At 44.0% G+C, this 27,730-nt stretch overlaps 2 protein-coding genes across 3 annotated transcripts in view; one reads left to right on the top strand and one right to left on the bottom strand.

Moving 5' to 3' along the window:
* Positions 1-2,948, bottom strand: part of ATP6V1A (ATPase H+ transporting V1 subunit A) — a 30,641-nt gene extending 27,693 nt beyond the window's left edge. The window contains exon 1 of the mRNA XM_039717830.1: positions 2,814-2,948. The gene's annotated coding sequence lies outside the window, so the exon portion shown is untranslated. The remainder of the gene's footprint in view (positions 1-2,813) is intronic.
* Positions 2,949-3,085: 137 nt separating this feature from the next.
* On the top strand, positions 3,086-24,091 carry NAA50 (N-alpha-acetyltransferase 50, NatE catalytic subunit). 2 transcript variants are annotated; one of them, XM_039717799.1, is made up of 5 exons: positions 3,086-3,252; positions 15,947-16,080; positions 16,509-16,628; positions 17,569-17,635; positions 20,143-24,091. In XM_039717799.1, exons 1-5 carry the CDS (start codon positions 3,245-3,247, stop codon positions 20,321-20,323), a joined length of 510 nt encoding a protein of 169 aa, XP_039573733.1. In that variant the 5' UTR covers positions 3,086-3,244; the 3' UTR covers positions 20,324-24,091. The 2 variants fall into 2 exon arrangements, with proteins under 2 accessions (XP_039573733.1, XP_039573732.1); XM_039717798.1 differs by having other exon boundaries at positions 15,944-16,080.
* The last annotated feature ends 3,639 nt before the right edge of the window (positions 24,092-27,730 follow it).

Here is a 27,730-nt window from a genome sequence, read left to right as displayed (position 1 = left end):
AGAGCTTGACAGACACAGGAGAAACAAATGCTTGGGTGAAATAAAGTAACCAAACGAAAAATATTTATGAGTGCAGAACTTAACCCCAGGAGAGATGACCAAACCCAAGAATTTGGTACAAGCTTAGCTGTCCACTTCCAAGGGGAAGAATGGAGTGAGCACATCAAAGACAAGCAAAAAGCTTTCATACCATAAAAGAAGATACAACAATGACAAACAGAAGATCCAGTCAAAACTGGTTCTGCCTGTTGGACATTTAGGTGATTATTGGCTTATTCTGTACAGAAAAAAAAAAAAGGCAGAGAAGGTTAAATTCATTCTGCTTCTTCTGCTGGAGTAGGACCCTGTTTTTCTCTGCCCAGCTGGAAGACTAAAGGAGTCACATGTTTTAAGATGTCAAGTAAGAATGAATGAGCATGATATTCCAGTTGACTACATGGTCTGTTTTCATTGGCAAAATTCCAGCCTAAAAAAAAATAAATCACATGGACACCATTGTTCAGCAATGCTTCAATATTTCCAAGTCTGAAACCCCCCACTTTTGAAGCAATGAAACAAGCAGGGAGAAAAGTATATATTTCAGTCAATGTAGCATTGGGTTGTTGCATGGTTTGTGTTTTGTAAGGTTTTCTTGAAAAGACAGAGAAAAAAAAAAGAGGGATTACTACTTGGTCAGCAGCAGCATCCAGCATTTTATGGTCAACATCAAAGTAACCAAAGACCCCAACTAGATTATCCTGTAATCCTTTTACTCTTTCTAAAGGAGTAATTAGGAACACAGCCATAGCTCACAAACATGCAATTTAAAAGCACGAGGGAAACCCACCAGCAGGAACTTCCAGGGCTTGAGAACCCAAAGACAAACCATTATGGCACGAAAACAGAAGGGGGAATGCACAGTGCCTCTAAAAGGGGAATCATCTGGTAACCTGCTGGACTACAGCAGCTTTGGATGACAAAGTGCAACACCAGCACCCACCCATGCAAGTCTGGAAGATAAATGCATGAAGTCATCCTGGGAAAAAAAATAGACAACAGAAGGACACTTAAGGCCCACAGCCTTCATAAATCAGGGTCAATGAGGCATAAAACTGTTAATGTTTATACTTAGACCAAAACAAAAGCTAGATTTAAGCTAATGCTTTATAAAAATGAAGCAACACTAATCACTCACGGCTCAACCCTACTAGCACTACCTGTAGAAAATAACTGTTGATTTGGAAAATGACAAGGCAGCATTTACAGGAAACAGAGATCTTGTGTTACTATTGCAACACAAGACTGCAACCCCCCTTTGAACAGTCAGCTGATGCCAGCAGCCATTTTCCACTGCTGCCTTAATTTCTCCTTCCCTGTTCTCTCAAGTTGATGGCCATGGTGATTTAGTATTTCTGAATGTCAGACTTTGCCACCTGATCACAAAATTAAGACTAATTTTTTCCCCACATAAAAGAATCCTCCTTCCCAGAGGATTTTTCATTACAGACTGGTAGGCACAGCAAAAAAAAATCTGCAGTACTTTTGGTAATTCAGAGATGTGCAGATTCTGATCTCACTTCACACATCCTTACACAGAAAATAATAAAATGTAGATATTATTACATATTTGTATTTGCTGGTCATTGAAAAGGCCTTTGAAAGTACTGCACAGAGAAGCCAAGCATTCAGCTGCTGCAGATCTGCACAGTGCAGAACTCAGCACAAATACACCACAACTCACAACACACTGAAGATCTGCCTCAGTTCTCAAACTTCCACTTGCAAATGCCAGTTTGTATTTGGCATTATTCTTGCTAATAAATCACTTCTAGCAGTCTGACAGCAGGTTTTCCTGCTTTTTCACCCCCTCTCCACTTCAGCAAGCAGAATTAGCATTAGAAATACCATGCTAGATCAAATAGCCAGTGTACTTTGCAGAGGTATTGCATTACAATGAATAAAACTATCACCAAATTGCTTTTATGCCCAGCAGAAGTGCAAGTTCTCTGAGGGAAGACAGTAAAATCTTCAGAAGAAGGACTTGCTACGTAAGAAAGTCAATTACTCTGGGCAGCTGCATGGAACGGATGGATCTTGACACATATGTGTCACATACTCCAATGTCACAGCTACCTGTAACATTAATAACATCATCCAGAATCCAGTCATGCAAATTCCTCTCTTGCCTGTAAGTGAATGCCAAGAATGATGTTTGGAACACCCCATCTAAGGCACAGTTTTGTCACTGGCTACAGGAACAGGAAGCACATTTGATGTGCCACCAGGATATCGAGCTGCAAATCGGCAGCGGGGCTCCTGTGCCCCGGCCGGGCCGCAGCGAGAAGCCCGCAGGAACATTCCCCTTCCACAGCCGCGCCGCCCGCTCTCCGCCGGGCCCCGAAAGGCTCAGAGCCACCCACTCAAGATGGTGGGATGGCCTGGCAGCGGCACCCGGCCGCTACGGGGCTGTCTCTGTTCTGTACGGCACAGCCCAGGAGCGGCTCCTGCGCTCGGCAGGCTGCTCCTCCCGCGGCCGCTCCGCTCCCCGCTCCCTGCCAGGCGGGCCGGGGAAGCGCACGCCGCCGGCAGCGCGCTGTCCTGCCGGCACACGGCTCCCCGAAGGCCGGCTGCCCTGCCCCGGGCCCCGGCGACACCCGCCCCGCGGAGCCGGGGCCGCGCTCCCTCTGCGACACCGGGAGAGCGCGTCCTTCCCGGGCAGGCTCCGAGCGGGGCGGGGAGCGGCGAGAGCCGTCCGCCCGTCTCCTTCCCGGGCAGAGGAGGGCACCCCCGGGCGCAGCTCGGCGGGGCGGGGGGCGAGGGCCCGAGGGTCTCACCTGGGCCGGCCCGGCGCGCCCCGATGCCCGAGTGCCTCCGGCGGCGGCAAAGGCGGCGCTGGATCAGCTGACGCCGGGCCCCGCGCGCATGCGCCGCGTCGCACACCGGAAGCGCCCGGCGCCAGCCCTGCCCGACTCCGGGCGGAGCTTCTCCCGCGCAGCCCGGGCCCCTCCCGCGCAGGAGCGCGCCCGGCGCGGCGAGGGGGCCGCTGATTGGTCTCTCGGCGTTCACGTGACGGGGGCATCGCCCCGCCCCCGAGGCGCGCGCGGCNGCGGAGGCCCATGTGGAGCGGGAGCGGGATCGGGATCAAGATCCGGGATCAGGGGGAGACCGAGGTGCCCGCGCTGAGCACGGGGAGGCCGGAGCCACACCCGCACCGCCGCGCCCTGCACGCAGCCAGTGCGGACGCCGGGCAGGCCGCGGACGCACCATGAAGGGGTGAGTGCGGGGCTCGGCCCGGGCCGGGCCCGCCCGGAGGGGAGCGGGAGCGGGGCGGGCCCGGGCGGCGCGGCGGGCGGGAGGCGGAGAGGGCCGAGCGGTGCCGCCGCCTCAGCCCGGGGGAGCTGCCGCGTCCCTCCCGCCCTCGGGGACGGGGCCCGCGGCGGGCTGTCCCTCTGGGCGAGCAAAGCCGGCGGTGCCGCCGCTGGCGCCCTTCGGGCTGAGCCGGAGCTGCCCGCGGCGCTCCCGCGCCGTCACGGCCGTGCCGCCGCCGCCGGAGCGAGGATCGTCCGCGCTGAGCCCCGCGCTGGAGCGGGCGGGACGCGGCGGCTCCTCGTGCTCCGGGGATCCCGCCCCGCGGGGTCCGGCGATCCGCAGGGCGGGTGGAGATGCTGGCCGGGCTCTCGTCCCTGTCTGCTCCTTGCCTGGCTGTGTGCGGAAAAGCTGCCAGCCTCGGATGTGTGTGGTTTTGCAGTGCTATTGTGTGCGACGTCCTCTTAGCACTTTTGTTGGTTTTTTAAGTCGTTGATTGCTGCGTGGAGGCTGTACAGCGTGGATGGATGACAAATGAGCTGCGTTCTGTGTCGTGTTTCTGTAGCACACCCGCTGCTTTGGGCCTGGCATCGCTTCGCTCTGTCTCCTGAAAAGTAGAGATTTCAAATCTGGTTGGCTGAAAACACGGGTTTCCTTCTCAGTGGGGGCAGTGAGGTGCCGCTTTTGTGCAGGAGACTGGAGGCCTTTACACTCCCAGTTGTGCTTTGGTGTCAGATGACCTGCCTGACCTTGTCCAGGTCACTTTGGGACAGGTTTTTCAGTGTTGGCTAAACTATCTAATGTTTATTAATTTCAGCATCACTTGTGCTCCACAAAACGTGCTTGTTCCAGTTCTGTGCCTCAGTTTCTTCATAGGCACAGAGGAAGCTTTCCCCAGCTGATTTTCAAAAGAGCATTAAAGCAGTCCCCTTGGAACTGGTGTTATGCAATGATGGGTATTATTATTCCAGTTTGGCAGCTTAAGGCAGGGTGAATGCAAGCTGAATCACTTAAGCTTTTACTAAGAAATGGTAAGGGGTTTAGCTTATTAGCAATAGGGGTGAGGTCATACAAGACTCTTTGATAACACACTCTTAGCTGCTTCTTACAGCGTGTAAGCAGCTTCGGGCGCCCTGAGGGGCTGGCAGGTGTCTGTAGAAAGAGGTTCAGGGATGATTGCAAATAAACAAACTCTCAGCTGACATAAGATAGGCGTGTTTGGGGTGTTGGACAACTCTTTATCCACCTGCACCACCCTACATAAAATGGGACACCCCCACTTTTAGTCCCCGTGTGATGAGGGCGGCGGGGTTTGGGGAAGAGCAGCAGCACGGATCAGCCAGGATGAGGTGGCAGTCGGCGCGATTCTTGTTCCGCAGCGCTCCCGACAGAACTGGGTTTCCTTTTATCCTTTGTTGACCGTTCTGCTGTTTGCTACAGCTCAGCCTTGCTCTGGTGGTGTGTCAGTCGTGGGATGGGGCTACTGGGACCTGGATGTGCGAGTGGGGAAGCAGCCCAGGCGTGCCAGGCTGGGGATGTCGTGGCAGGGCACGGCCAGAGCTGACTGCCGTGCTCAGTGCTCCCCGAGGAACTGAGCCTGGCTTTGCTTGCACTGATCAGGAGCTCTCATTTCATGGGCTTTTTTACTTCTTGTAACTTTTTTTTTTTTTTAATAAAAGGCTATGGAGAAAAAAACTGCATACCACTCTTCTGCTTCCAGAGCACCAAACTTCATTTCTGTCACTTTACTTTTACTTACAGGCAGCTTTATTTCTGGTTCAACTTCAGGGCTTACTGCTTTGGGTTCTGTACTTGGTATTTCTGCTCTTCTGGTACTCTTTCATCTCTTTGAAGAGCAGCATATTCCTGTCTTGCCAAAACACTGTTAGCACCACACAGCAAGTTCTGGTGCAGAACAAATTCATATTCCTGTGCAGATTCTCATATTGAATCCAGGTGTTCTCTAAAAATTCAGATGGAGGCAAATATGCTGGCAGAGCTCAAATTGAAAAATAACCCTATTTAAATACAATGAGACTCAAAGGACTAGAAAGTAGTTCAAAAGGAATGTATAAATTACACAGGGGTACTTTGGAACAAATCCAAATTGTTTTCTAAGTTACAAAGATCAGTGAAGATCCCTAAAGTATAAGTATTGTCAAAAGATGGGTCCAAAAATAGATCTAAAGCTTCAGCTCCCAGCATACAGAAACTAACAGGCTTGAAGGGATCTGGTCTGTCTTCAGTATTGAATCCAAAATTGTGGACAAGTCCTTCTGAACAAACTGACTCCATCTGACTGTTTTTTCTGGGAATGTATGCACTGCATTGTAACCCACACCACAAAATGCAGAGATGATTTTGGAAGCGCTTAGAGCAGCTGATGTTTAATCAGCTGTCATTATGAAGAGTCTACTTTGGCAGAGAAGGAATTAAAAAAGAAACTATCCGGTTCATCGGCATGAAATTTCAGATCTAAAAGACTGTGTAGTCAATGTATGTGTCTTGCAGCATTCTTTCTTAGCTCTCTGAATTGGAAATAGCACAGAGATGTGAGTTAATAATGCATAGCAAGTTGTAGTGTCTCTGTCATCAGGGTGTTTGAGGTTAGGTGAGCTACCTGGGCCCTCTGGTTTCAGAAATAGCAGAAGATCTTTGTGCTTTCTCAGCTGCTTACAATTTTGTGGATTTTCTCTTATTTGATCAGTTAAACACCATTTTCTCAACTGGGAACTGCTATTAGTTTTCACCTGGTTTTGTGAGACTTGGCTTTATGTTCACCCTATCCTCACTGTCTGAATAAAAATTTTTAATAGAGTCTCATTATGTTTCCCTTTTTTTCTTAAATGTGACTTGAAAAACTAAGGTAGTTCACTGTTCTGTTAGTGAACCTTGTGATTCTCTAGAGATTAGTTTATTTTTTCATTTATTATATGTTATTATTGTTAGTACTTGAATTTGAAAATCTATTTTAGAGCTGTGTTTGCATGAGGAAAAATACCAGTGGAAGAGACTCAGGTTCCACTGTCTGTAGTAATCTGGCTGTTTCTATAGAATGGATGTAAATAATACTCCCTGCACTTTGCTGTTTTCATGGTGTTGATTCATTTGTTGTTCAGTGGTTTTGTGTTTTCATTACAGCTGTTATGCTGCTGGTTTTCAGGAGAGAAAACTGGAAGTTTTGCATTGATTCTTGAGTATTTGCTGATTGCTGTTCGTGACATTTGATGTCTTAAAGTAAGGGTGCATTTCTGACTTGTTTCAGTTCAGATGAAACCTATGAAAGTAAGGCATCCAGCCTTTCCCTGATAGCCTTCCCTGAAAATCACATTACACGAGGCTATTGCAGGACCTGCGTGCTCCACTGCGTGTGTGTACCTGCTGTGTGACCAGAATTGTCACTTACAAGGAGCCAGTAGGGCGTGTTACGAGCAGGGCCCAGTGCCTGTGATCCTGCGCATGTGTTATTTTTCCACATTGACCAAATCCCTCTCCAGTTTTGATGGGAAACACCTGGGACATTGTCGTGGGGCAGCACATCTTGAGCCATGTGGCAGAAAAGTGATTGAAACAGGAAGGAAGTAGAGTGCTGTGTGTTAAACCAGCCTTAGAAAGAAGCGTGCACTAACTACTTTTGGGTAAGACACTCCTAGGAGATTGCCTCTGAACTTTGTTGTGTTTGCAGCTAAGTCTCAGGTTGTGTAGCTCCTCGGGGTCCTCTTGACTTGGTGTGGAAGAGTCCTACAGGCTACATCCTACACAACAGGTACCTGCTGCCTCAGAGAACTTCCTAAGCCTGAGACTTCGCAGGATTGTGCTGCTCTGGCTGACTTTGTAGGAGAGACATCACAAGCTGGGGAGTACTGAACATAACAGAAAAATAACTATGTTGTTTCTGAAGTGTGGGGAGTCACTATGGTAAGCTCTGATACCTCTGCTTGTTTGCCTGGATTCAAAGAGTAAACCTTTCAAGGTCCTGAAGCTGATCATGTGTCTGAGAAGAACAGGGAGGGTTTTTCCTCTCCTGAGTTAGTATGACAGACTCTGATACCTCTGCTTGTTTGCCTGGATTCAAAGAGTAAACCTTTCAAGGTCCTGAAGCTGATCATGTTTCTGAGGAGGGTTTTTTCTCTCCCGAGTTAGCATGACAGAGTTTGTGCAGAGCTGCTGAATTGTTTCCGTTTGCTCGGCACAGTGCTAAGCTTAACATATATGGGAGGAAGTTCCAAGTTTATGAGAAAACTGCTGAATGGTCATATGCACTGGAGTCAGGACAAAAAAGGTAATTGAGCTTGAAAATCACTTTATTTTTAGGCTTTTTCTGAACCTAGAAATGTCCAAGTGTGAGCTACAGTCTGCATTTATTTTCATGGACGGTAAATTTAGACCTTGCCTATATGCAAGCTTACAAATGGCTTAAGAGCTTCTAAATGAGGTTATAAAAAACTCAGTGCAGTTTATTATAGATACTTTAACCTGATTTATAACTCTGGCCACTTTGAGTTTAATTCCATAACCAGATTAAGACATTCCATGAAGTAGGAAGGATTGGAGGGTAGGAAGGTAGCAGAGGAGTTGTAGTCATTTTACTGAAGCACTTTAGAATGCAGTCTTGTTTTGAGTACTGTTTGATTATTTGGTTCTTTCTGCATGTAGGTGTGTCTTGGTAGTTTGGGATATTTCTGTGAAAAATGTAGTAACATTAGTTAATCACCAAATGCCGCAGATTCTGCTGCCATCTCCTGAGGACAAGAAATGATGCATCCTCCTTTGCCACACTAAATCTCTTTTAAAATGGGGAATAATAGGTGACGGTTGAGCCAGAAAAATACTTTAATCCAAGTGGAAATCATTCAGAACTTGAAGAGCCTGCCCATTTGGCAAGCATTATAATTGTTCAGACCAATAATCTGAGAAGGCGCTAGATATTTTTATCCAGAAGAGGAAAGAACATCAAAAGTTGGTTCTTCATATTTGTTTGGGAATTGATAAGAGAGAAGTGCAGTACTTCCTTGCATAACTCCTGCTCGAAGTGAGGCAGGCAATGCCAGGATTACTTTCTACTCCTTTCTGGAAAAGAGAAAGGGAAGAAGTGACCCATGTGGGAGTTTGTTGTAAAGCAGCAGAAGTTAGTCAGGAGGGAGTTTGAGGTGGGGAAGCCAGGGTAGGAAAGAGTCTGTGCACAGAAGAATACCTGGTTATTTCGAGACTCCTGGCCTTGAAGACCTGAGAGCAGCAAAGCCCAGCACTGAAATGAGGTAACTGTGTATTTGTGTCAAAGCATATTGAATGAATTCATTATAAGAAGGAAATTAGGCTTTATTGAAAATAAAGCCAGAACCATTTCTACAACACTGTCACTAGGTGACTAAGATTAAGATATTTGAATATCATTTTTCCTGGGGGCAGAGTATTTCTTTCTTTAACTAATTGAAAATACTGTGCTTCATAGTAAGATCTTCATGCATGAAGTACTTCCTGAGCTCACTTGGCCTTCCTTCTCCCTCTCCCTGTTCCTTTCCAGGCTCCATGTGATTTTTGGCCCTCAGCAGCCTAGAATCTCTAACCCTGAAAAAAATGTGATTTCCACCATCTGAGCATTGAATTTATGTTCTCTTATCTTCATGCATGAAGTACTTCCTGAGCTCACTTGGCCTTCCTTCTCCCTCTCCCTGTTCCTTTCCAGGCTCCATGTGATTTTTGGCCCTCAGCAGGCTAGAATCTCTAACCCTGAAAAAAAATCTGAGCATTGAATTTATGTTCTCTTGAGAGTATGGGATGAGACCTGGGCAGCAGCTGAAGGCTCGTGAAAGTTTTCTCTACATGGCACTTGGAATTGTTGGCAAAGATCACAAATTAGTTTAAAAATTGCAGTTAAAGGAGATTTGTTTTTTGATCTTCAGCACAAATTTTTATTTGAGAACTAAGAATTCATTCTTAGTGAAAATTAGGAAAAGGATGGGGGGAGGGAAATGATTGTTGCATTAGAAGTGTTTTTAAGGTAGGCACATGAAACTGGTAGCACATTCAGTTAATTTTTCACAGTATGCTATTAATATAATGCGTGATTTGAACACCTTGCAAAACCCAGCTCTGGGACTGAAATCCAAAGTATAGGTAGGAAACCCATAATGAACTGACTTCTTTTTCCCCACTACTCTAATGGACAAAGGCATTTGTAAAGAAAAGCATTTTTGGTGACCTATAGAAATAGTTTGTGTGAAGCAGAAAAATTATTTTGTCCTGGTATGTCAATTATGTAGTTTGTTACCTGTGTACCTACAAGAAGTGCCCTCAAGATGTATTTATGTAAATAAGGTACTTTGTAAGCATCACTTCTATTCTGAATTTGAAGGTAAGCCTCTGTTCTTACCTGATCAGGTACTTCATGAACATTAATTAGCAAAGGGTCATGATCTTCCGGGAGGCAAGTAAGGGTTATAATTGTTAGATCTGGGGACACTGGGGGTGTGGAAAGGGGCAGTAATCTATAAGGTGTCTCAAGATATAGTTAGTGGAGGCACAAAACTAATTTTGAGGGAAGCTATTTCAAAATAGTGTAAGTACTTCTGTTTAGCAATAATGGATAAAAATCAATGTTCTTGTGAGCTTGCTTTAGAGCAGCAATGAAGAGTTGGGTTTTCTGGCAGCCCTTTATCTGCTGTATGATGGCAGACAAGTTGTTTCCTCTTTCACCTGATATTGATGTACCTAGGATAGGCTGAATAAATATTTTGGCCTTAACCTTGCGAGGTGCTCTGGAGCAGTAGAATTTTATGGACAACTAAGTGATATATGTATGAGTCTGCTTCTCTGTTCTAGACCAGCTAAATTTAATTTTGCTATTTTAGAGTTTGAAAATCCTGTCATGCTCTTTGTATCCATCTGCAGAATAGGATAGCTTTTAATTTTCTTGGGAAAGTTTATTTTTCACTTGAAGATTTGAGACCTAGGTAGGACATGTTTCAGCTGGAAAAACTGTGAGGCTATTATAGCATAACTTTGCTTCTTGCATGTGAAGAGTGGCCAGTCTTTTGTATGTGGTCAGGTTTTCTAGGTTGAAGCAGAGTAAATTATATGACATCCAGATGTAATGAAGAAACTTGGCTGTAATGTGCTGTGTATTTTTTTCCTTTTTTTAATGCTACAGAAGGAGAGGCAGTAAGGGTCTGATGTATGTCTTGGGGAATTGTTATGCATGAAACCTGTTCACAGTGACATCGAGTAGTCTTGCAAGTCTTGAATGAAGTCTTCTGGTAATTGATTCTAAAATTGCTTTGTTTTCTTCTGTACATCATTGTGCTCTTCTGCAGGCCAGAACTGGGGGTAACATCCAGCAGGGTATCAGGTGTCATGCAACACATGTTTTCAGTAGTAAGCAGGACTAAAGATCAGGGGTCTCGGAGCAAATTGGTAAGGCTTTTTGCATGCTAGATTTGTACTTATCCTTCTGATTTTCTGACAAGCGAAGCAGAGTAGATATGCAGCCCACAGATCTTTTGAGATAATTGAAAACATACTGGTCTGCCCACAAGAACTAGACTAACTTGTGTGTGTGTAGCAAGACAGCTCATCCATTAAAAAAAAATCCTAAGCAAAAACAAAGCAAACAAAAAAACCCATAAAAATCCCAAGGACCCCAAATCACTAGAAGAGGCTCTTTTGGCCTTGGACTAGAATCCAAGCAGAGCCCCACCCTCAGGTCTATAGCCTTCATAGTTCTGGTTTGATTTTTATGAGCGGATTATCCTGTCTAGACTCCTGCTTTGACTTGGATGCCAAAATAGAAGCAATAAAGCTCGCTGGCCTCTTAGCAGGTGACAAACCTTCTCTGAAGTCCTCTTAATTTGTTAGGGCCCATTTCTCAGTGCTGCCTCTCCTGACTTACTCCTCAGTAAGTTTTGCAAGTTTCAGATACAGCTCTTCTAAATTTAGCCTGCCAGATGCCTTCAATAAGCTCGAGCCCAGCTATCAGTTACACGGAGATCTGTTTCAGTCAGGCACAGCCCTCTGGGGAGAGACTTGCACTATTTAAAGTTGAATGAGACTGAGATTCTTACAGCATTAAGAAACTTGAAATTCACTTTTTCTCCCTGATGTTGGTTCTAAACTAGCGTTGGGCACTTGTTTTTCCCAGGGAGTGAATTTGCGTTTCCTGTTGAACTGTAGCTGCAAATTGGCTGCCTCTTGAGCTGTCATTCTGTATAGCAGTTCTCCTTTGGTATATGTTGAGCAGCAAAAGGCAGTCTTAACATAAGTACCACTAATGTCTCATGTAGCCTGTGTTATTTCCACCAGTATCATTGTAAGACATTGTAGGAAAAATAAACTGTTCAAATCACGTCGCTGTAAGCTGCAGGCAGAGCAATGCAACTGCAGCAGGACTAACTAGATTGCATTTGGTCCTACAAAATGTGTGATGCTTTTTCTAGCCAGTGCCTGGAGGATCTTAGGACACTGGCATGCAAGAGCAGGAGTGTTAATGCTAATGTTCTGGGCATGCATCCAGTTTCAGGAAGTGGTGCCTGTCACCTCACTAAAGTCACACTTCTGTTCAGATTTGGTGGATCACTCTTCACTTCCGCTCCTACATTGCTGTGCAGTGTTGCTGTGCACTTTTAACAGATAGCAGCCTATGCACCAGGAGCTGATTCCCTTTACTAGTGAATTCTCCAAGAGTTTTTTTCCCCAGTGACTAAGTCATGGAATGTAGCAGTCATGAAAAACGCTGCATGTTTCTCATGAAAATGTAGTCCTAGGATATGTCAGGAAAATGCTTCCAGTAGTGACAGGAAAAACTTAGTGCCATTGGACAGGACAATGGTGTTTGGACTGCTGTAATTGCTTTTGATTAGCCACGTTTAAGGAAAATCAACTTTAATCAGAAGGAATGTAAGGAAGAGCTAGTATGACAATAGCAAGAATTAAGAGGCAGCCTTACAGGAAAAGGCCGGGAGCTTGGCTTTAGTTAGAAGAAAGGTATGAAGACATCATGATAACTCTGAAAAGGCCTGTGCAATGGTGTCCATCATCTCCAGGCAGCATAGAGGAACATTTGAGCACACTGGAATAACTGACTGAGAATAATGGCAGCTTGGGAACAGCCTTACAATGGAAGATGTTTAAGTGGCTTCAGAATGCTGGTATTTCATTGAGGAGAGTGTATGGATTTGTAGAACACTGTAGTAGTAAGAGGTCTGACCTGATAAGCCAGGAGTCCCTCATTCCTCAGTGGTAAAAACAATTGCTTGGGATGGGGGAGTGGCTCGTCCCAGAAGCTTTGACATCTGAGATGGAGTACAGTTGACTGTTGCATATTCCATGGAGTGCCATTTGAGCTGTGGGGTGCCAATAGTAAGAGTGGATCTTCTTAGGAATATCAGAGGCATTATCGTTACGGTGCCTTCTGGGCACTTCAGGTTCTTTACACATCTGTGTGTTTTCTTGTATGATAATTTGAGCTCATAATTTTTTTTTTCTTTGCAACAGCAGGGGACAAGTGTTTCTGGTACACCTTCTTCTAAGCTGGAGTGCACAGGACTGGCCTAGTCAGACCTTAGCTGACATAGTAAACCTGCTTAAGTTACTGATTTGTCTGAGACTTCACTTGAAGAATCAGGTCTAGTTGTAAACTGCTGTTAAAAACAAACTAACGACAACAAGAAAGCCCCCACAAAGCTGCTTGCTTTACTCTGGTGAAAATAAGGGAGAGATAATTTTGAGTCCTTTATTACAGGTGCTTTTTCTTTGCTATTTGGAGTAGTTTTTCAAAGTGCATGTTGTTCTATGGATGATAAAGTGTGGCACAACATCTGTAGACTGTGTTCACAGATGTACTGGATAATCTACATCCCTGTGCTCCTCTTGCACAGTACTTCCAGTTTAAACCAGGGTGAGCTGGCACTTCTCCTCCAGAACCAATCAGTTCTGCTATGGAAACTTTTTTCTCTTCTTTATTCTGGCAGAGGACTTGTGTGATAAATGCAGTCAGGGACTGATGTGGGTTAAAACAAAACTGTCCTTTTTTTGTCCAGGTTAGTTTTAATTGGTGGTGGTTCACCACACTGATGCACAAATGTTTGTACCAGCAAGAAGATGGAAATGAGTGGCTTGGGGACAGCAAGACTGCTGCTTTTGGCACCAGTGCCAGCTTTCCCATGATTTTACTCAAGGCCCCAGTGGCACTTTTGCCACACCGTCTTCAGGCAAAATGATGAGTTCTCATAATGTGGGTCTTCCTTTCCATGTACTTACTTGATTTACGTATTAAATGGTTTTGAGCATAATAGATGTGGTGCTGATTTAATCTGCTAGTGCTGTACATTAAAGTAATTTATGGTTTGAGTACATGCTATTTAAACAGATATGTTTAGGGTATTGATTTCTGCTTCCTGCAGTGTTTCTCAAACCTCTTTCCTATTATTCTCCAGGGTAAGGTACTATCCCTGGTGCAATTCTTGCAAGGACAAACCAGATAGTGACAGAGCATGGGAGACAAGCAGCAGGAGATGGCAGAAGGCAGCAGTGAATGTGGCAAGTGGTGAGAGATAGAGGGGGGAAGTCCAGGGGCTTGAGGAAATGTCAGCAAGTGCCTTTTAGCCATCTACTAACAGAGCTCATTTCTCTGGCCTGATGCCAGAAAAATCACCTCAGAGGTGATGTCTTAGCTCAGAAACTCCCAGCCTCAGACTCTGCTTCTGCATTTATTTATTTGTTCTCTATCTGAAACCTTCTTGGTGAAGATCCATTTTCTGGCCATGTTCCCTTTCTTAGCCATCTTGTCCTGGCTGCCTGTGGTAATATATTTTTGTCCTGTTGCACTGTCATCATAAATATATTATAGTGACTGTCTTCTAATGCCTGGTTTATTTGATTAGTAACTAATTAATCTTTAAATAATACTAGAAAATGCTACCTACAGGGATTTTTGCTCAAAAGATGTGGTGTATAGCAACTTGTTTGTGAGTTCATCATGCTAGCACTGCTGATCTACTGAAGCTTGGAACTACTGATACCTTTTTTGTATCACCAAGGTTAATACTGTGTTATTTGGAGAAGCAGTCTTGGCTTTCAGTAACTGAGTATGAATGCGAGGTTCATTTCCTCCCTTATGGAACTGCACTGCAGCTCATCTGACCTAGCTGGGCAGTTGAGACCTGCTCCCTTTGGTTTCTACCCTCATGCAGACTGCAGCAAAAGGGACTCTTCAGGCTTTTCCCTCCTAGTACGAGATTACTGAGGTGCCCTACTCCAGCAAAGCTCTTTCACAGATACAAATACACCCAGGAACCCACATGCCACAGTTTTACTCCTGCCCTTTATGAGGAAAAAGGCAGCAGCACTGCTGGCTGGGATCAGAACTTGCCTTCTGTGAGCCTGAAGAAGCCTTGCTGTGCTACACTGAGCAGTTGTGCAAAGCTAGGCACAAAACAAGTGCTACAGTTTCTCCACCATCTCATAACTTTGATTGCCTGCTTGTTTGCACTGGGAGTACTTCTGTAGTGTGAGAACATCATCCTTATTAGCTCGGGACTTACATTGTGTTGGAATATAATTCTCAAAGGGATTTGTGCAAATGGTCATACATGAAGAAAGGAATCTTGAGGGCAAACAGTGTCTTTACTGCTGTTTGGGCAGAAAACAATCTGGTTGCCCATATCTGTTCAGTAAAACAGGGCTGGTATGAACCTAGAATTGCGTGATTTTCTAATTCCATGTACTGGCTTTCTACATATTCTGGTGGTCATTTGGGAAAAGCTTTTTATTATCTTGGTCTTTTTATTTTTCATTCTTGTAATCATTGTTAAAAATGCTTGCCCTCGCCCAAGGGTAACTAATCTTTCTTTTTAATTTATTTTTCTTTTTTTTTTTTTTTTTATTTTCTTCTGTATGTGTAGTGTTTCTGTCAGGAAGTTAGTCTTAGAAAAGAGAGAAGCTTGGTCTGTTCCTTCTCAGTATAATTCAGTGTATTTTAAGGTGGTGGTTCTGCTCTCAGCAGGAAGAAAGATTTCAGTGATGATCAAAGTAGATGCAGATACCACCTTGAGAAGGGCACAGTTGCACATTAACAGGCTTAATATATTTGGTGCACACAGTACTGTTAGTTTTTAGAGAAAGATCTCTAGTAATGACTTTGTCTAAGCATAGGCTTTATATTGATAGGTGGCAAAATTGAGGCTGTCTTTGAAGCATGGATAAGGACTTCATTTCCTTGGTCTCTGTTCCCGCTTCCTGTTCCTCCCATATCTTCATTGGTGGTGGTTTTTTTTGGTTTTGTTTTTTTTTTTTTAAATGGGGTTTTTTGTGATCTTGATGATCAGAGGGGAAATGAATGGGATAATGCTAAAGCTAATACTTCTGTAGAGATCCATGTTCTCCTGTCTGCCGTCCAGTAAAACCACACCAATACTATGGTACATTAGTGTTTAGTGTGGCCTGAGAAACTTCTGACTGTATAGAACTGACTGAAACTAGATTTGGGACTGAAATCAGCCACCAGCATAAGACTTGATTGTATGGGTTGGATGTGGCAGTCAAATATGCATTGAGCTGACTGTTAGGTGGGACAGTTCTCTAAGGATAACAAAGTAATTGATCCTGGGTGTCCTTAAAAACATTGCAGTGTGTCAGATGTTAAGCATGTTTTGATTTGTTCCAGTAGCCGGATCGAGCTGGGAGATGTGACGCCACACAACATTAAGCAGCTGAAGAGGCTAAACCAGGTCATTTTTCCTGTCAGCTACAATGACAAGTTCTACAAGGATGTACTGGAGGTTGGCGAACTTGCCAAACTAGGTACAAATGTTCTTGCCGGTAATTGTGGGCTGTGGTGGCAGAAGTGGTCATCATTGCTGTCCAGAATGGTTTTGAATAGCAGCTCCTTCTATTCAGTTGTTTTACATGATGAAAAGTAACTGTTTAAGAACCTCAAAGAAGCCTTTAAGAACCTCAAAGTGTTCTAAATAGATTACATGCCACTGGGAATAAGCATGTTTTCTGTTCCAGAACAAAACAGTTGTGCATTGCCAGCTTTACCTCCTGATGTCATGCTGGTTGGTGTGAACAGTAGTGAGCACCAGTTACTTCATTCCAACTATGAATCCACAATGTATGCTATTTTATCTGGATAGGAGAATTAAGAGAGGGGAGGGAGGAAGATACAGGGTGTAAATGAAAGAGCTGTACTTGTTACTGATAAACCTTTGTTTATCCCTCCCTGGCAGCCTATTTCAATGATATTGCAGTGGGAGCAGTGTGCTGTAGGGTGGATCACTCCCAGAACCAGAAGAGACTGTACATCATGACACTTGGATGCCTGGCACCCTACCGAAGGCTAGGAATAGGTAAGGAGGGTCTTCTTTTGCATTTGAGGCATCAAAGAAACCAGGTTGCTGTCCAGCTTTTTAAATGCCCTTTCAGTTTTTTAATCAAGTTAGTGCACTTCAGACTGCTGATTTCTTTGGAAGGGACTTGGGGGAAAGAGTATGATTTATCATGTGCTCATTCTTCTCTGCCTTTCAGAAATGAACCTTTTGTAGAAATTTTTAATTCAGGATTTCAGATTACTTTAATCTTAATCATATTATCATATTGTGGTGTAAATACTCTGCTTCTGTGGATATGAAAATTGTTGCAGAGAGAGATGAAATAATTTGTCAGATATGTAGCCAGTATGCAAGTCATACATAAGTAGAGCACAACATTCCTTCATTTGCTTCTCTCTTCACTCTTCTAAATGTAGGGGCTTTATATTTATTTTATCACTACTGATTATTGCTGCTCAGCACCTGCTTTTGGTCTACATTGCATTTAGTTCTTTGCTTCACATTGCAAAGCCATAGGACAGATTAATCAAGACCTATAGTAACCTGTTTGCCTTGACAAACTGGACTGAAAAGATAACTTTATTTTAAATTATTTTACTAGGTCTTTAGTAAAAAAACTTACCAGTGCCCTCACTGCTTTATACAATATTTTGGCTGTATTTTGAGCTGAGTTTGAGACCTTGAAACTAGTATTAAAATGAGCTGATTTATACATATGCTTCTGGTCTGTTGTGATTTTTATTTCTTTTTCAAAGAAACAATGAATTAAGGTTTATAAGCAATCAGTGTCACAAAATGAAACAAAATGAAATAAACATCATATTTTATTTCCTAATTGTCACACTATCATTTTAGTCTACCTACAGTTAACCTGCCTCTCCTCAAGGAAGCACCTAGCTAAGTACAGACTAAATTGTGCCCTTCCAGTTTTCTAAGGTATCTCTTTATCTTTTGGCAGGAACTAAAATGTTGAATCATGTCTTAAACATCTGTGAAAAAGATGGCACTTTTGACAACATCTATCTGTAAGTAAATGAGTTGCACTCATGCATTTTTTGAGAGATGATACAGGTAGATATGGGAGCAAAGGGATGGAGATCCAAATGTGGGTTTAGTATATTGTAGTGGGGTCATGGAACATCTTGTAAGTACCAGGAGGAAAGCCAGAGGTCATATTCTGGGCTTGTTGTGTAATGCTGGGAAAACCAAAAGCTGCTTGTTTTAGAAAGGGTTCTGCAAATTTGCTGAATTTGAAAGTAGTTTAGTTACAACATTACGTTCTAGACCAAAATCTGCAAATTTGCTGAATTTGAAAGTAGTTACAAAATTACGTTCTAGACCAAAATTACACTGTAAGACCAAAAAAAAATCTTTTTAGAAAGGATTTTATTTTTATCATACAAGGTCATCTTCAGAATGGAAAACACTGCAAGTCTTGAATGCAGTGTTGATGCATTTGCTTTCTGTCTTTTATGACAGCAATCTGTGGGTTAGAATATTAGAGATGTTTGCAAGCACTGAAAGTTTACTACATTCACCAATAAGGCCCAGCTGCTATTCTCATTCTTGCACGCTGCAGGTCAACTATTTGTGCAGCAACACAATAAACTAGATCAGTGCCCTGGCCCAGCTGGGGAAGCTGTTCTCAGTTTTGTTTCTGGGTGTTGCTTTTTTCATTCTAGTGTGGTTTTGGGGGTGGTTTTCTTGTGCTTTGTTTTGGTTATTTTTAAAATCAGCTGCATGTCTGTGTAAGCACTTGGCATGATGCAGGCAAGAGAGCAAGCACTGGGGTAGAGGGCAGTACCAGTAGTCCCCCTGGAAAGAGAGTCTGCAATCCATACATGCCAAAACTGTGGTTTTCCTTTGCTGCTGGTTTCACACTTCTGCTTTTTGCTGTGCATTGGTGTCTGTGTGGTTTTTGGCCTGATTGCTTCTCTGAGCCAACTCCTCCTTGTCCATCACTGCCGTGGCCATCACACCAGTGCAAGCACGATGGGGATAGGCCCACAGCAGGTACAGCTTGGATGGACTTACACTGCCACAGAACTGCGCCCTGAATGCCTGCCAGGCCTGTGGAAAACGCTTTGTGAGGAATGTTTCATACACTGATATCACTGTGTATGGAATGACTTTCTCCTCAAACTCAGTCCACTTCTGCCATGGAGGTGTGCTCTTCCATGTCCTCTGCTGTTGTTGCTTTGTGCCATCTCTGTAAGAGGAACATGTTTTAAAGAGGTGTCTGAGTAAAGTTGCCTTTGGGTCATATTCCTTCCTGCTCTCCTGCCTCAGGAGAAGTGGTAATGAACTCTCTCTGAGATGCCTGCATAATGAGACAGGGGCTGTCCTTTTTACTTTTGCATCTTACTGTGTGCACAGTGAAGGAACTGTTTGCTGGTTCTACTACCAAAAAAAACCCAAATCCTTCATAATCCTTCTTTACAGTTCCTAGACCAAGGATTCTGGCATGACAATAAATAGCCCCCAAAATTGGACTAAAGTTCTTTTAGTGACCTGTTGATTTTATTACTATGTCTGTTGCTTGTGCATCTTCTATTTGAATATATTATGCAGTTTAGCACCAAATTTGATGTCACTGCCTAAATTTGTCATTGCAATAAAGTTCCATTTTAGCTTTTTGGTGCTTATTTGGCTTAATTCTAAGATCCTTTGTTTTGTTCTGCTGTTGCTTCCACAGTTACTTTTGTTCTGTAGTTATGCAGTGTGTTGTCATGACAAAGTGATTCATGAAGTTGTGCAGTGTCCACTGAATTTTGGAAGTGTTTAATGAATGCCTTTTGTTGATCCAAACATTTTTATTTCTTTTCTCTCTCGGTGCTTGTTTGATTTTCTTTTTAATGAAACTTGTGCAAATAAATGTCCTTTAGGACATTTAGGTTAAAAATAGTCATTTGGGATAAAAAACTCATGGCTGTTTATTTTGGAGACCTTGAAACATGCTAGTGAAATTTGTAAAACTCTAGGGGAAGTAAATACAAGGCAAAAGGACTTTGTAAATCCATTGGACATTTTTGTATTACAGCTTTTTGCGAGGAGAGAGGAGTGGTTAGAGTAGAGCAAGGTGTTAAAATCCTGTCAAGCACCATTGCCAGTTGTATGTTACAGTGTGTCGGGGCAATCACTGAGACAACTCCTCTGGTCATCTGCAAGGTGTTAATACAGGAGGTTAAAGCTGGCTTTGTAGTGAAATTCTGTTATATATTTCCACTGAATATCTGCCATATTGCTTTATTAAGATGAAGAAAAATTGAAATTACTGAGGTAGTAACACTTCAGAGTCTCTCTGCTATTTTGTGTTCCTTGAAAGAGTTTTACTGAGGGGAAACATTTGCTAATATTGACAACCATGGGCCATTCAGGGCTGAGTGTTAGCCCAGAATTGCATTGGGAAGACCAGCATTTCCAGTCTTGGATTTTCACTGCTGTTCCTGTCCCTATCTAGCTGTCTGCTTTGCCCATTCTGAGTATGGAGGCAGAAAACTGACCCGTCTCTCTATGCCCTGTTCTGTCCCAGGCACGTCCAGATCAGCAACGAATCTGCAATTGACTTCTACAGAAAGTTTGGCTTTGAGATCATTGAGACGAAGAAGAACTACTACAAGAGGATAGAGCCCGCAGATGCTCACGTGCTGCAGAAAAACCTCAAAGCCCCTTGTCTTGGCCAGAATGCAGATGTGCAAAAGACCGACAACTGAACAAAACCCCAGCGGACACTTTCTTGCACTTGCTTGTCGCCAAATAAGAAAAGAGAGGCCTCTTTTTTTTTTTTTTGATTGGTTTTCATTTTGTTTTTTTTTTTTTCCTCCACCCCTTCATCGTAATTTTTTTTTTCTTGACCTCTCTCCAACAAAATGTAATGCTTCTTCCAAGGATTGTCCAGTCATGTTTGGGGTTGGGTTTTGGTTGGTTTTGGATTATTTTTTTTTTCCTGAGCTCTCCTTTCTGGTGTTTTTGGTTTTTTTGAGGGCAGGGGGGCAGATTTTTTGTTTTTGTTTTTTGTTGGGGTGGGAAAAGGTGTGCAGATCTCTTTTAAGTTTGAGGTTTGGAGGGCTTGAGCAGGTTATCCTGATGACAAGTTTCCTTCAGAATTATTCTTTCAGTAAGCAGAATGTAAACCCAATGGGAGGGAAAAGGCAAAGCAATATCTTGTCCTTTGACTCCTACATTATTGTGTTTTTTATAACCTACAGGGTACTTTACTCTCCCCCAACCTTTGAATGTTACTTCAGTACTTCCCACTCTTCCTTTTAATTCACCCACCTCAAAAAAGCATATTTAGTTCTTCCCAATATTTTTGAGTATGGCTTTTTCCTCCATCTTTTGCTGAGAAGGGTGGGCTACTTTACCATACCTTTTCACTCTGCCTGGGCTGATCTTTTTGGACACTTTTTTTAAATACTCCTCACCCAAGCTGGTGCTACACTTCTTAACTGACTGAGAGGAGGATTTAGAGTGGTCTTTGTTTTTTCTTATTTTCATTTACCCAACTCCCAGCAGACTTTTGCCAGAGTAAGAGCTAAATCTGGTGTTGGCAAGAATAACCTTACAAAAATATGAATCCTGAGGCAACACCCTTGCTTTCAAAATGGGTGAAATTCTGCAGGGCTCACTGAGAGTTAGTTTTATCTATGTTGTTGGGATGGAAAAAGTGACTGTGACCACCTTACCAGCTTTGATGACATAAGGCAAGCACCTGTCTCCAGATAACTTTGTTACAGCTACTGAATCTGTGGTGACAGATGTAAGGGTTGAGGAAACCAGGCAGCAAGGCTAAGAAGGCAGATATTAATCCGACCCTAATCACATAGCTTTGCAGGGTCTCCTGGATTTGCTTGGGATTGGCTTGACTTGCTGTGTTTATGAGCTCCTTTGGGAGGAGGTGGTGAAGAACTGCGTGGTTTTGCTCCTTTGAAGATTATTTTCCCCTTCCTGCATTCAGTAGTAATAATGCAGTTCTCCTCTGGTGAGAGGGTGTTCGTGGAGCACCGGAGAAAGCAGCGTATATTAGAGCATTTTATGGGTTTGGAAAATAGGCTGGCTGGCTTCTTCCTAGTACTGTAACTTTGAGGCTACAGTAAACTGTACTAAGCTCTGCTTTGCATCCTTTCATGCTTTGTTTGCGTGAATACCAGTGCTCCTTTCTAGGCACTGTTGCCAGCAATTTTATGTATGCCAATATAAATACCAACTTGAGCTTGGACTCTTCTCCAAGCATCTGGGAAAGTGCACTGAGCTGAGACAACACCAACCTGCCCCATCCCCCATGTAGATGCTGAACTGTATTCTTTTCCTGTTTGTTTTTTAAAGTTTAGATCTGCATCTTGAATTCTTCCGCTCTGAAAGCCTCCAACCTGTAGTGTGCATTGCAGCATACATCTGGTTAGTAGGTGCTGTCCAGTCATTAGAGGGTGACTTGGAAACCAAGGATTCCAAAACGGGAATTGTGGTGAGGCAAAGGATGGCACCCCTCGCTGCACATTAGGTGGTCTCTGATACCCCAGGGATGACTATACCAGCTGCTACACAGTTACTCCTTCCTTGATGGAGGTGTAGCATTTGTTGGAGTGCATCTTGACAGACCTGTGCTGGAAAATGGCTGCTGAATTTGCTGAGTTTGCACTAATGGAGTCTTGGAGATGGGCAGGTGGCCAACCAGCCTGTCTGCATGGCCCGAGCACCTGTGTTTGCAACACGTGGTGGCAGACTCTGGCTAGAAAGATGCAAACAGTTCCTGTGGCCAGAGGCAGCCTAGTTTTGACAGAAGCTGATTTTCAGTACAGCTAGGACCTGCTCGTGGTGGTTATGTTGGCAGCCCAGCATCTTTCTAGAAGGGGATGTATCCAAGCACAATTAGCTTGTCATATGCCAACATAGTTTCCCTGGCCATCTGTAGACCAAACCAAGAGAAGTATGTGGAGGGAGAGAGAGAGTATTGTATTTGAGGATGTTCGTGCAGCACAGCTGTAACTCAGACCATAGCTGCCTCTGGTGCCAAGCAAAGTGCTCTTCATTCTTCTAGAACTAAGTGGTAAGTGTTTGGGTTGGGTAGATGGGTGTGGGGATATGAACTCTTAGGATTTGCTGTTGTCGTAGGCTTCCACAAATCAGTGTGTTTCACAGACAGTTATTCTTCAGGTTTAAAAGTACAAGTCTGATGTCTGAACTTACTTGGATTAACCTTTGTTTCTGTCTCTTTTTGCTTTGGGCTGCCATCATTCTATGAATGTATCCATGAGAACAATTCTTAAAGCTCCTATTCCACAGCAGACCTGCCTCATTGTAACTTCTAACAAAATGTTTAGTAGGAGGTGGAAGAGAGAATAAATCTAAGACTCCTTTTCCCAGGCTATTAATCCTGGAAAACAGTTGTTGAATCTTGAATACAAGGTTTAATCTGAATCTTAAGAAAACTGTGTTCCCTGTACATGGGTAAGGGCAAGTGAAGGTCAGTAGTTCTGGATGACAAACAGTTGTATTTTATTAGTCTACCAGTTGTGTTGAGTGAGGGAGGAGAGTGCTGTCTGTATCTTAGTGCCGTTACCTGGAGACACTGAAATGCTGTGAAGTATGGGCTTACTGCAGAGAACTTCAGTTACTTTGTTGCTGCAGGAGGACATCCTTCTAGTTTGAAAATAACAGCTTGTGAACAACTAAATTTTTCCAAAGTTGGGAGTTTCAGTGGGAGGAAAAAACCACCAGCACCTCCTGTTCTGGATGAAGATCTAGCAAGGAAAAGCATGCGACTAACAGCTTTAGAGTGTAAATTGTGTATATAAAAGTTACTCCCGAATCTCTGCAACTGGCTTTGTCACACATCGGTTGAAGTATGAAATATTACCTACAAAAAGACTCCTACTTGAGGAAACCATGGTACAGGAGCAAAAGAATCATCCAGAAGAGAGATCCCTCATTTTTGGGAGGGGTGAGGGGGAAGAATGTATTTAGTGTATACAGAAACTGGCCGAGTTTACATGATGCAGCTAATGGTTAAACCTGCCAACTAAATATGACATACTGTTACAATTGAAACAAACTTATATGATATTTAGTTAAATCTTGATGGTGCCCTGTGTCTAGTAAAAATTTGATCCCCCAAATTGTTTTATTCTCCCCCATGTTGTAATCCAGGGTCAGCTGCTATGCACAATGTCTGTGTTTTGTAAAGTGTTTGCTGACTTGGATGTTTCTTTTGAATCTGCAACTGCTTCCTGATTAATTTGGCTAAGACCACCCCTGGTCTCTTGAGTTGAGATTTAGTGAAAGGTATGCTGTATGCAGTTTACAGATGCATTCTCAGTGTTACAAGTTAAGTTGCAGGGGGAGCAAATTCTTTACAATAAGATGGTCCATTTTTAATCTATATCATTGCCCTTGTTGTACATCAGGAGCATGTTTTTGTTTTTCTCAAACTCCTTAGAAATACCGTTCAGAATAAACGTGCACTATTTGAGTTATGTCATTTACAACTTGTCATGTGCATTTTTTTGCTGTCCAGCTGTTTCCTTCGGAAATCAGATATAGACTATTCCTCAGATGTTTCATAAACTGTGTAACTCGAAAGATTTCTAACATGAACTGTGTGTTTGGCTGCTGGCATGAATGTCACGGGTGTCTGACAACTGTGCAGAGTGAGATCTGTTTGTTTGTTTATTTTCCCTGAAGTAAGCTTTCCTCAGAAATCCTGTCTTGTGGGGTAGGAGGGAGGAGAAGAACAACTGTTCTGGAATATTTTTGATTGATTAGTGAGCAGTTTGGAAACAAACAGACCAGGTGTCAAGAACTCTGGTTTGGGGTTTAGAGGTTAAAAAGTTCAAAGTATCCAAATTAGCTGCTAGTTACTGCAAATCTTGACCACAGTCTTTGAAAAACTATGGTCCACACTTGTAAAAGTGACTGGTCTTAACATACAGCACATACTCTTCCATACTGACTTTTCCCAAAAAGGTATTTAAGTAAAACTCACCTCTCTTCTTAAGAATTCCAGTCTCTTCTGTTAAAGCTGGGTTTTGTCTGTAATTTCACTGTGCTCTGCTTTGAAGTCCCATGTATGAAGTGATGAAGTTGCACCCTTGCCCAGGTTCTGGAGGAAAAGAGTTCCCCTAAATGTTCTATAGTGTATTCTATTCACCTATTTAAGTTCCTCTGGAAACTGCTTTATCAACAGATGGAGTTGCTGCATTCATTAGAATAATGGTGCAAAAGCACAGCTCAGGCTCTGAAACTTGTCTGTAGTCTTGAGTGGCTGTTTCCAGCTGTCTTCCCCGACCTCTGCTGGAGGGCCTGGAAGGCACAGCTGGAAGTGAACTGCTACCAGAAGTGCAGCCTTCATCACTTCAGCTTCACCAGCAGCTGCAGAGGCTGGAAAACCTTTGCTGTACTTAAACTGCTGCAGCTGTTCTCCAAAGCATTGGGCTTTTATTGTTCTGTGTTTCTTCCCTTCTCCTTCCTCATTCCAGTTGCCTCTTAGAACAGCCTGTACAATACTAGACAACTGAGTTGTCCTTTACAGGGAAGCTAGCATGATCATTTATGTTGTGCTTTCCCAAAGCTGTGCTGCTTCTACAGGCACTCCCATTTCCCTCACTGCATTCAAAACGTGGGTATTTATGGCACCTCTGTAATCACTCAGGGTGTGCTGTTATCTCTAATTTGTTACTGGGACAACTACTTCAAGAACAGTTACCACGCCAGGATCGAGTGAGAGCGGTCAGTCATTCACTTCATGTGGAACACTGGGATTATTCTGTCTTTTCATCAGTTCTCTGTCCCTGTGAGGACATTATCCTCTGATCCTGCAGTATCTTAGATTACTTTAAAAAATCCCTGTCCAAAAGCTCTTAGTGAAGCCCTTTTGAGAATCTACCGAACCAATCTTGTCAGATGAGCATTGTCATCTGCTTCTGGCAGTATTACTTTCCTTTCCATAGGGGTTCTCTAAGTCTATTCAGCCCATCTAATCCAGATGCTTTGGAAGGGACAAGTGTCCTGCCTTCTGTTCCTTTCTCTTGCCCCTAAAGAGGCATCAATTCAAACAGATAATGGAATGGTTACTCTATCCCTCTCTTTTCATTCTGCCTTCTTCCCTCCTCCTCAGTGCTTTAACGCTGTAAAAGCATTCAGCTTTGCTGCCATTCTGCCTGAAGGCATTGTGGCACCACCAGCTGAAGCTCTCTAAACTGCTGAGTTGCCAGCTTTCTTTCACTCCCTTGAATGTACATGACCCACAGTCCAAGAAACTCCTGCACTGAAAGATGTGCTGACCTGTGTTCCGATTGCCTGTCAGCTGCTCTATCACATCATACACACTTAGGCCAGTACTGCTCACTGAATTATTGAACCCAAACCTGCACTACAGCCAAGAATTTAAATAATAATTTTTTTAAAAGTTCAAAAAAATTGCACTCAAGTTGCTGATTGTCTGAGATAAAGCTGCAAAGCTTCTTGACTTGTCAAAAGAACAGCAAATTATCTATTCAATTTAAAGCTTTCCTTACAAGTATTTGTACAAAAGCACTTCATTTTTTTTAACCATCTTGCCATATAATTGTACATTTATATTCTCTGAGAGAAACGGGTAGGATCCTGTTGTATGCAATTTCCCCTGTGGATTTTTGCCTGCTCCTGAATTTTTGCCACAGTATTTCAGATATTTAACCCTGTTCTGGTGTTGACCACTTATGAACTCAAACACTGTAGATCACAACAGGAGTGTCAGAAGGTAAACTTGCTTCCACTGCTTTGGATGGGGGTGGCTATTTAGTGAAAATCTTCACCAAAATGCACACTACCCTTTAGAAGAGAAACCTCCCCCCTCCGTTTATATTGGAATAAATTGATGGAGCAGTAGCATTTTGCTTGTCTTCCAGTTTGGTTGTGTCATACCACAGTCAAAGATGATGAAAAGCAAAAAAAGTGCATTTACATTCCTACTTTACACTTTCAAGCTGGTATTTATAGTAATGCTAGAATTCCTCTGCAAAAACAGCTTGGGCCTCAATTTTCTTCACAGCTCGCAAATGGGCTTTTCACTTAATGTCAGCTGCAAGGTTATTTTGCAAGTGGCAGCTATTCAAAACAAAATGCTTTGGGTTATTTAACATCTGATTGCTGCTATGACTCACTTCAGCAGCAGCAGCGTTCTTGGACACTGCTTCAGAAACTTGTCCCTGCTCTGGTACGCTGCAAGAAGGCATATGGATACAAGATGCTTTCTCAGGGAAGCAGCCGAGCTGGAACTGGGAAGATGGATGATAACTGAATTAGGCATTAGCAGAAAGCAAAAAGTGAGGCAGTGGGGGGTTGTTAATGATTCACAGTCCCTCATTTAGTGGACGGAACAACACTTTTCCTAAACTCTGATTTAACTCGTGAGGAAGATGGGTGGAGTGCCTTCTTGCCCAGAAGTAAGCATGAGCGGAGCGTGTGACAAAGTTAAGGAAAGATAGATGTCGATTAAAGCACCAGTCGTGGCAGAGAGCATTTGCAGGACGTGGCTGGCTCCTCGCGGACAGCTCCACGTTAGCCAGCCTTTATCTTTGGCTGCCGAGGGCTCGGGCAGCGCTCCGGCTTCTGCGCCGCCGCGGGCTCGCACACGCCGCGGCTGAGGGCGGCGAAGGGCAGCGCTCGGGTCACTCCCGCCCTGGCAGGAGGGGATTCTTTCACCTGACACCGACACACACGGAATAACACGCGGCCCTTTGCTCCCTCCTCACACGCGGTCCCTGCCCCGGCGCCGCGCAGAACCGACCCGCCGCCGCGACCTGTCCCGGCGCGGCCGCTGTCCCTTTAAGAGCTGCCGCCCGCCCCTCCGCGCGCCCCTTCCCGCTGCGCTCATTGGCCGCCCGGGACGCCGCTCCCCGCCAGTTCCTGTTTCGGCCACCTTACCTTGTTGACGCCAGTCTCTGCCTCCCTGCCCTCTGATTGGCCCGCGCCGCCAATGTTTGTGGCGCCCATTGGCCCGCGCCCGCTCCGCCCCGCCCAGTTGAGGGCGAGCGACGCCCTCTCCGGCCTGGCCCTTTGTTGATTGGCCGCGAGGGCTCGCCCCGCGCGCGGCGATTGGCTGCGGCGCGAGCAGCAGGGTGGGCTGCGCGGGCGGGCAGCGG

This window comes from Passer montanus, unplaced genomic scaffold (assembly GCF_014805655.1).
Source record: "Passer montanus isolate IOZ18808 unplaced genomic scaffold, ASM1480565v1 scaffold39, whole genome shotgun sequence".
Classification (NCBI taxonomy): Eukaryota; Metazoa; Chordata; class Aves; order Passeriformes; family Passeridae; genus Passer; species Passer montanus.
This window is presented reverse-complemented; position numbering and strand designations above follow the sequence as displayed.

What these genes read in the sequence shown, in the direction of transcription:
- NAA50 (XM_039717798.1), top strand. An exon ending in TGGCGAACTTGCCAAACTAG is followed by an intron (nt 16,081 to 16,508) that starts GTACAAATGTTC and finishes CCTCCCTGGCAG; the next exon opens with CCTATTTCAATGATATTGCA. An exon ending in CTACCGAAGGCTAGGAATAG is followed by an intron (nt 16,629 to 17,568) that starts GTAAGGAGGGTC and finishes ATCTTTTGGCAG; the next exon opens with GAACTAAAATGTTGAATCAT.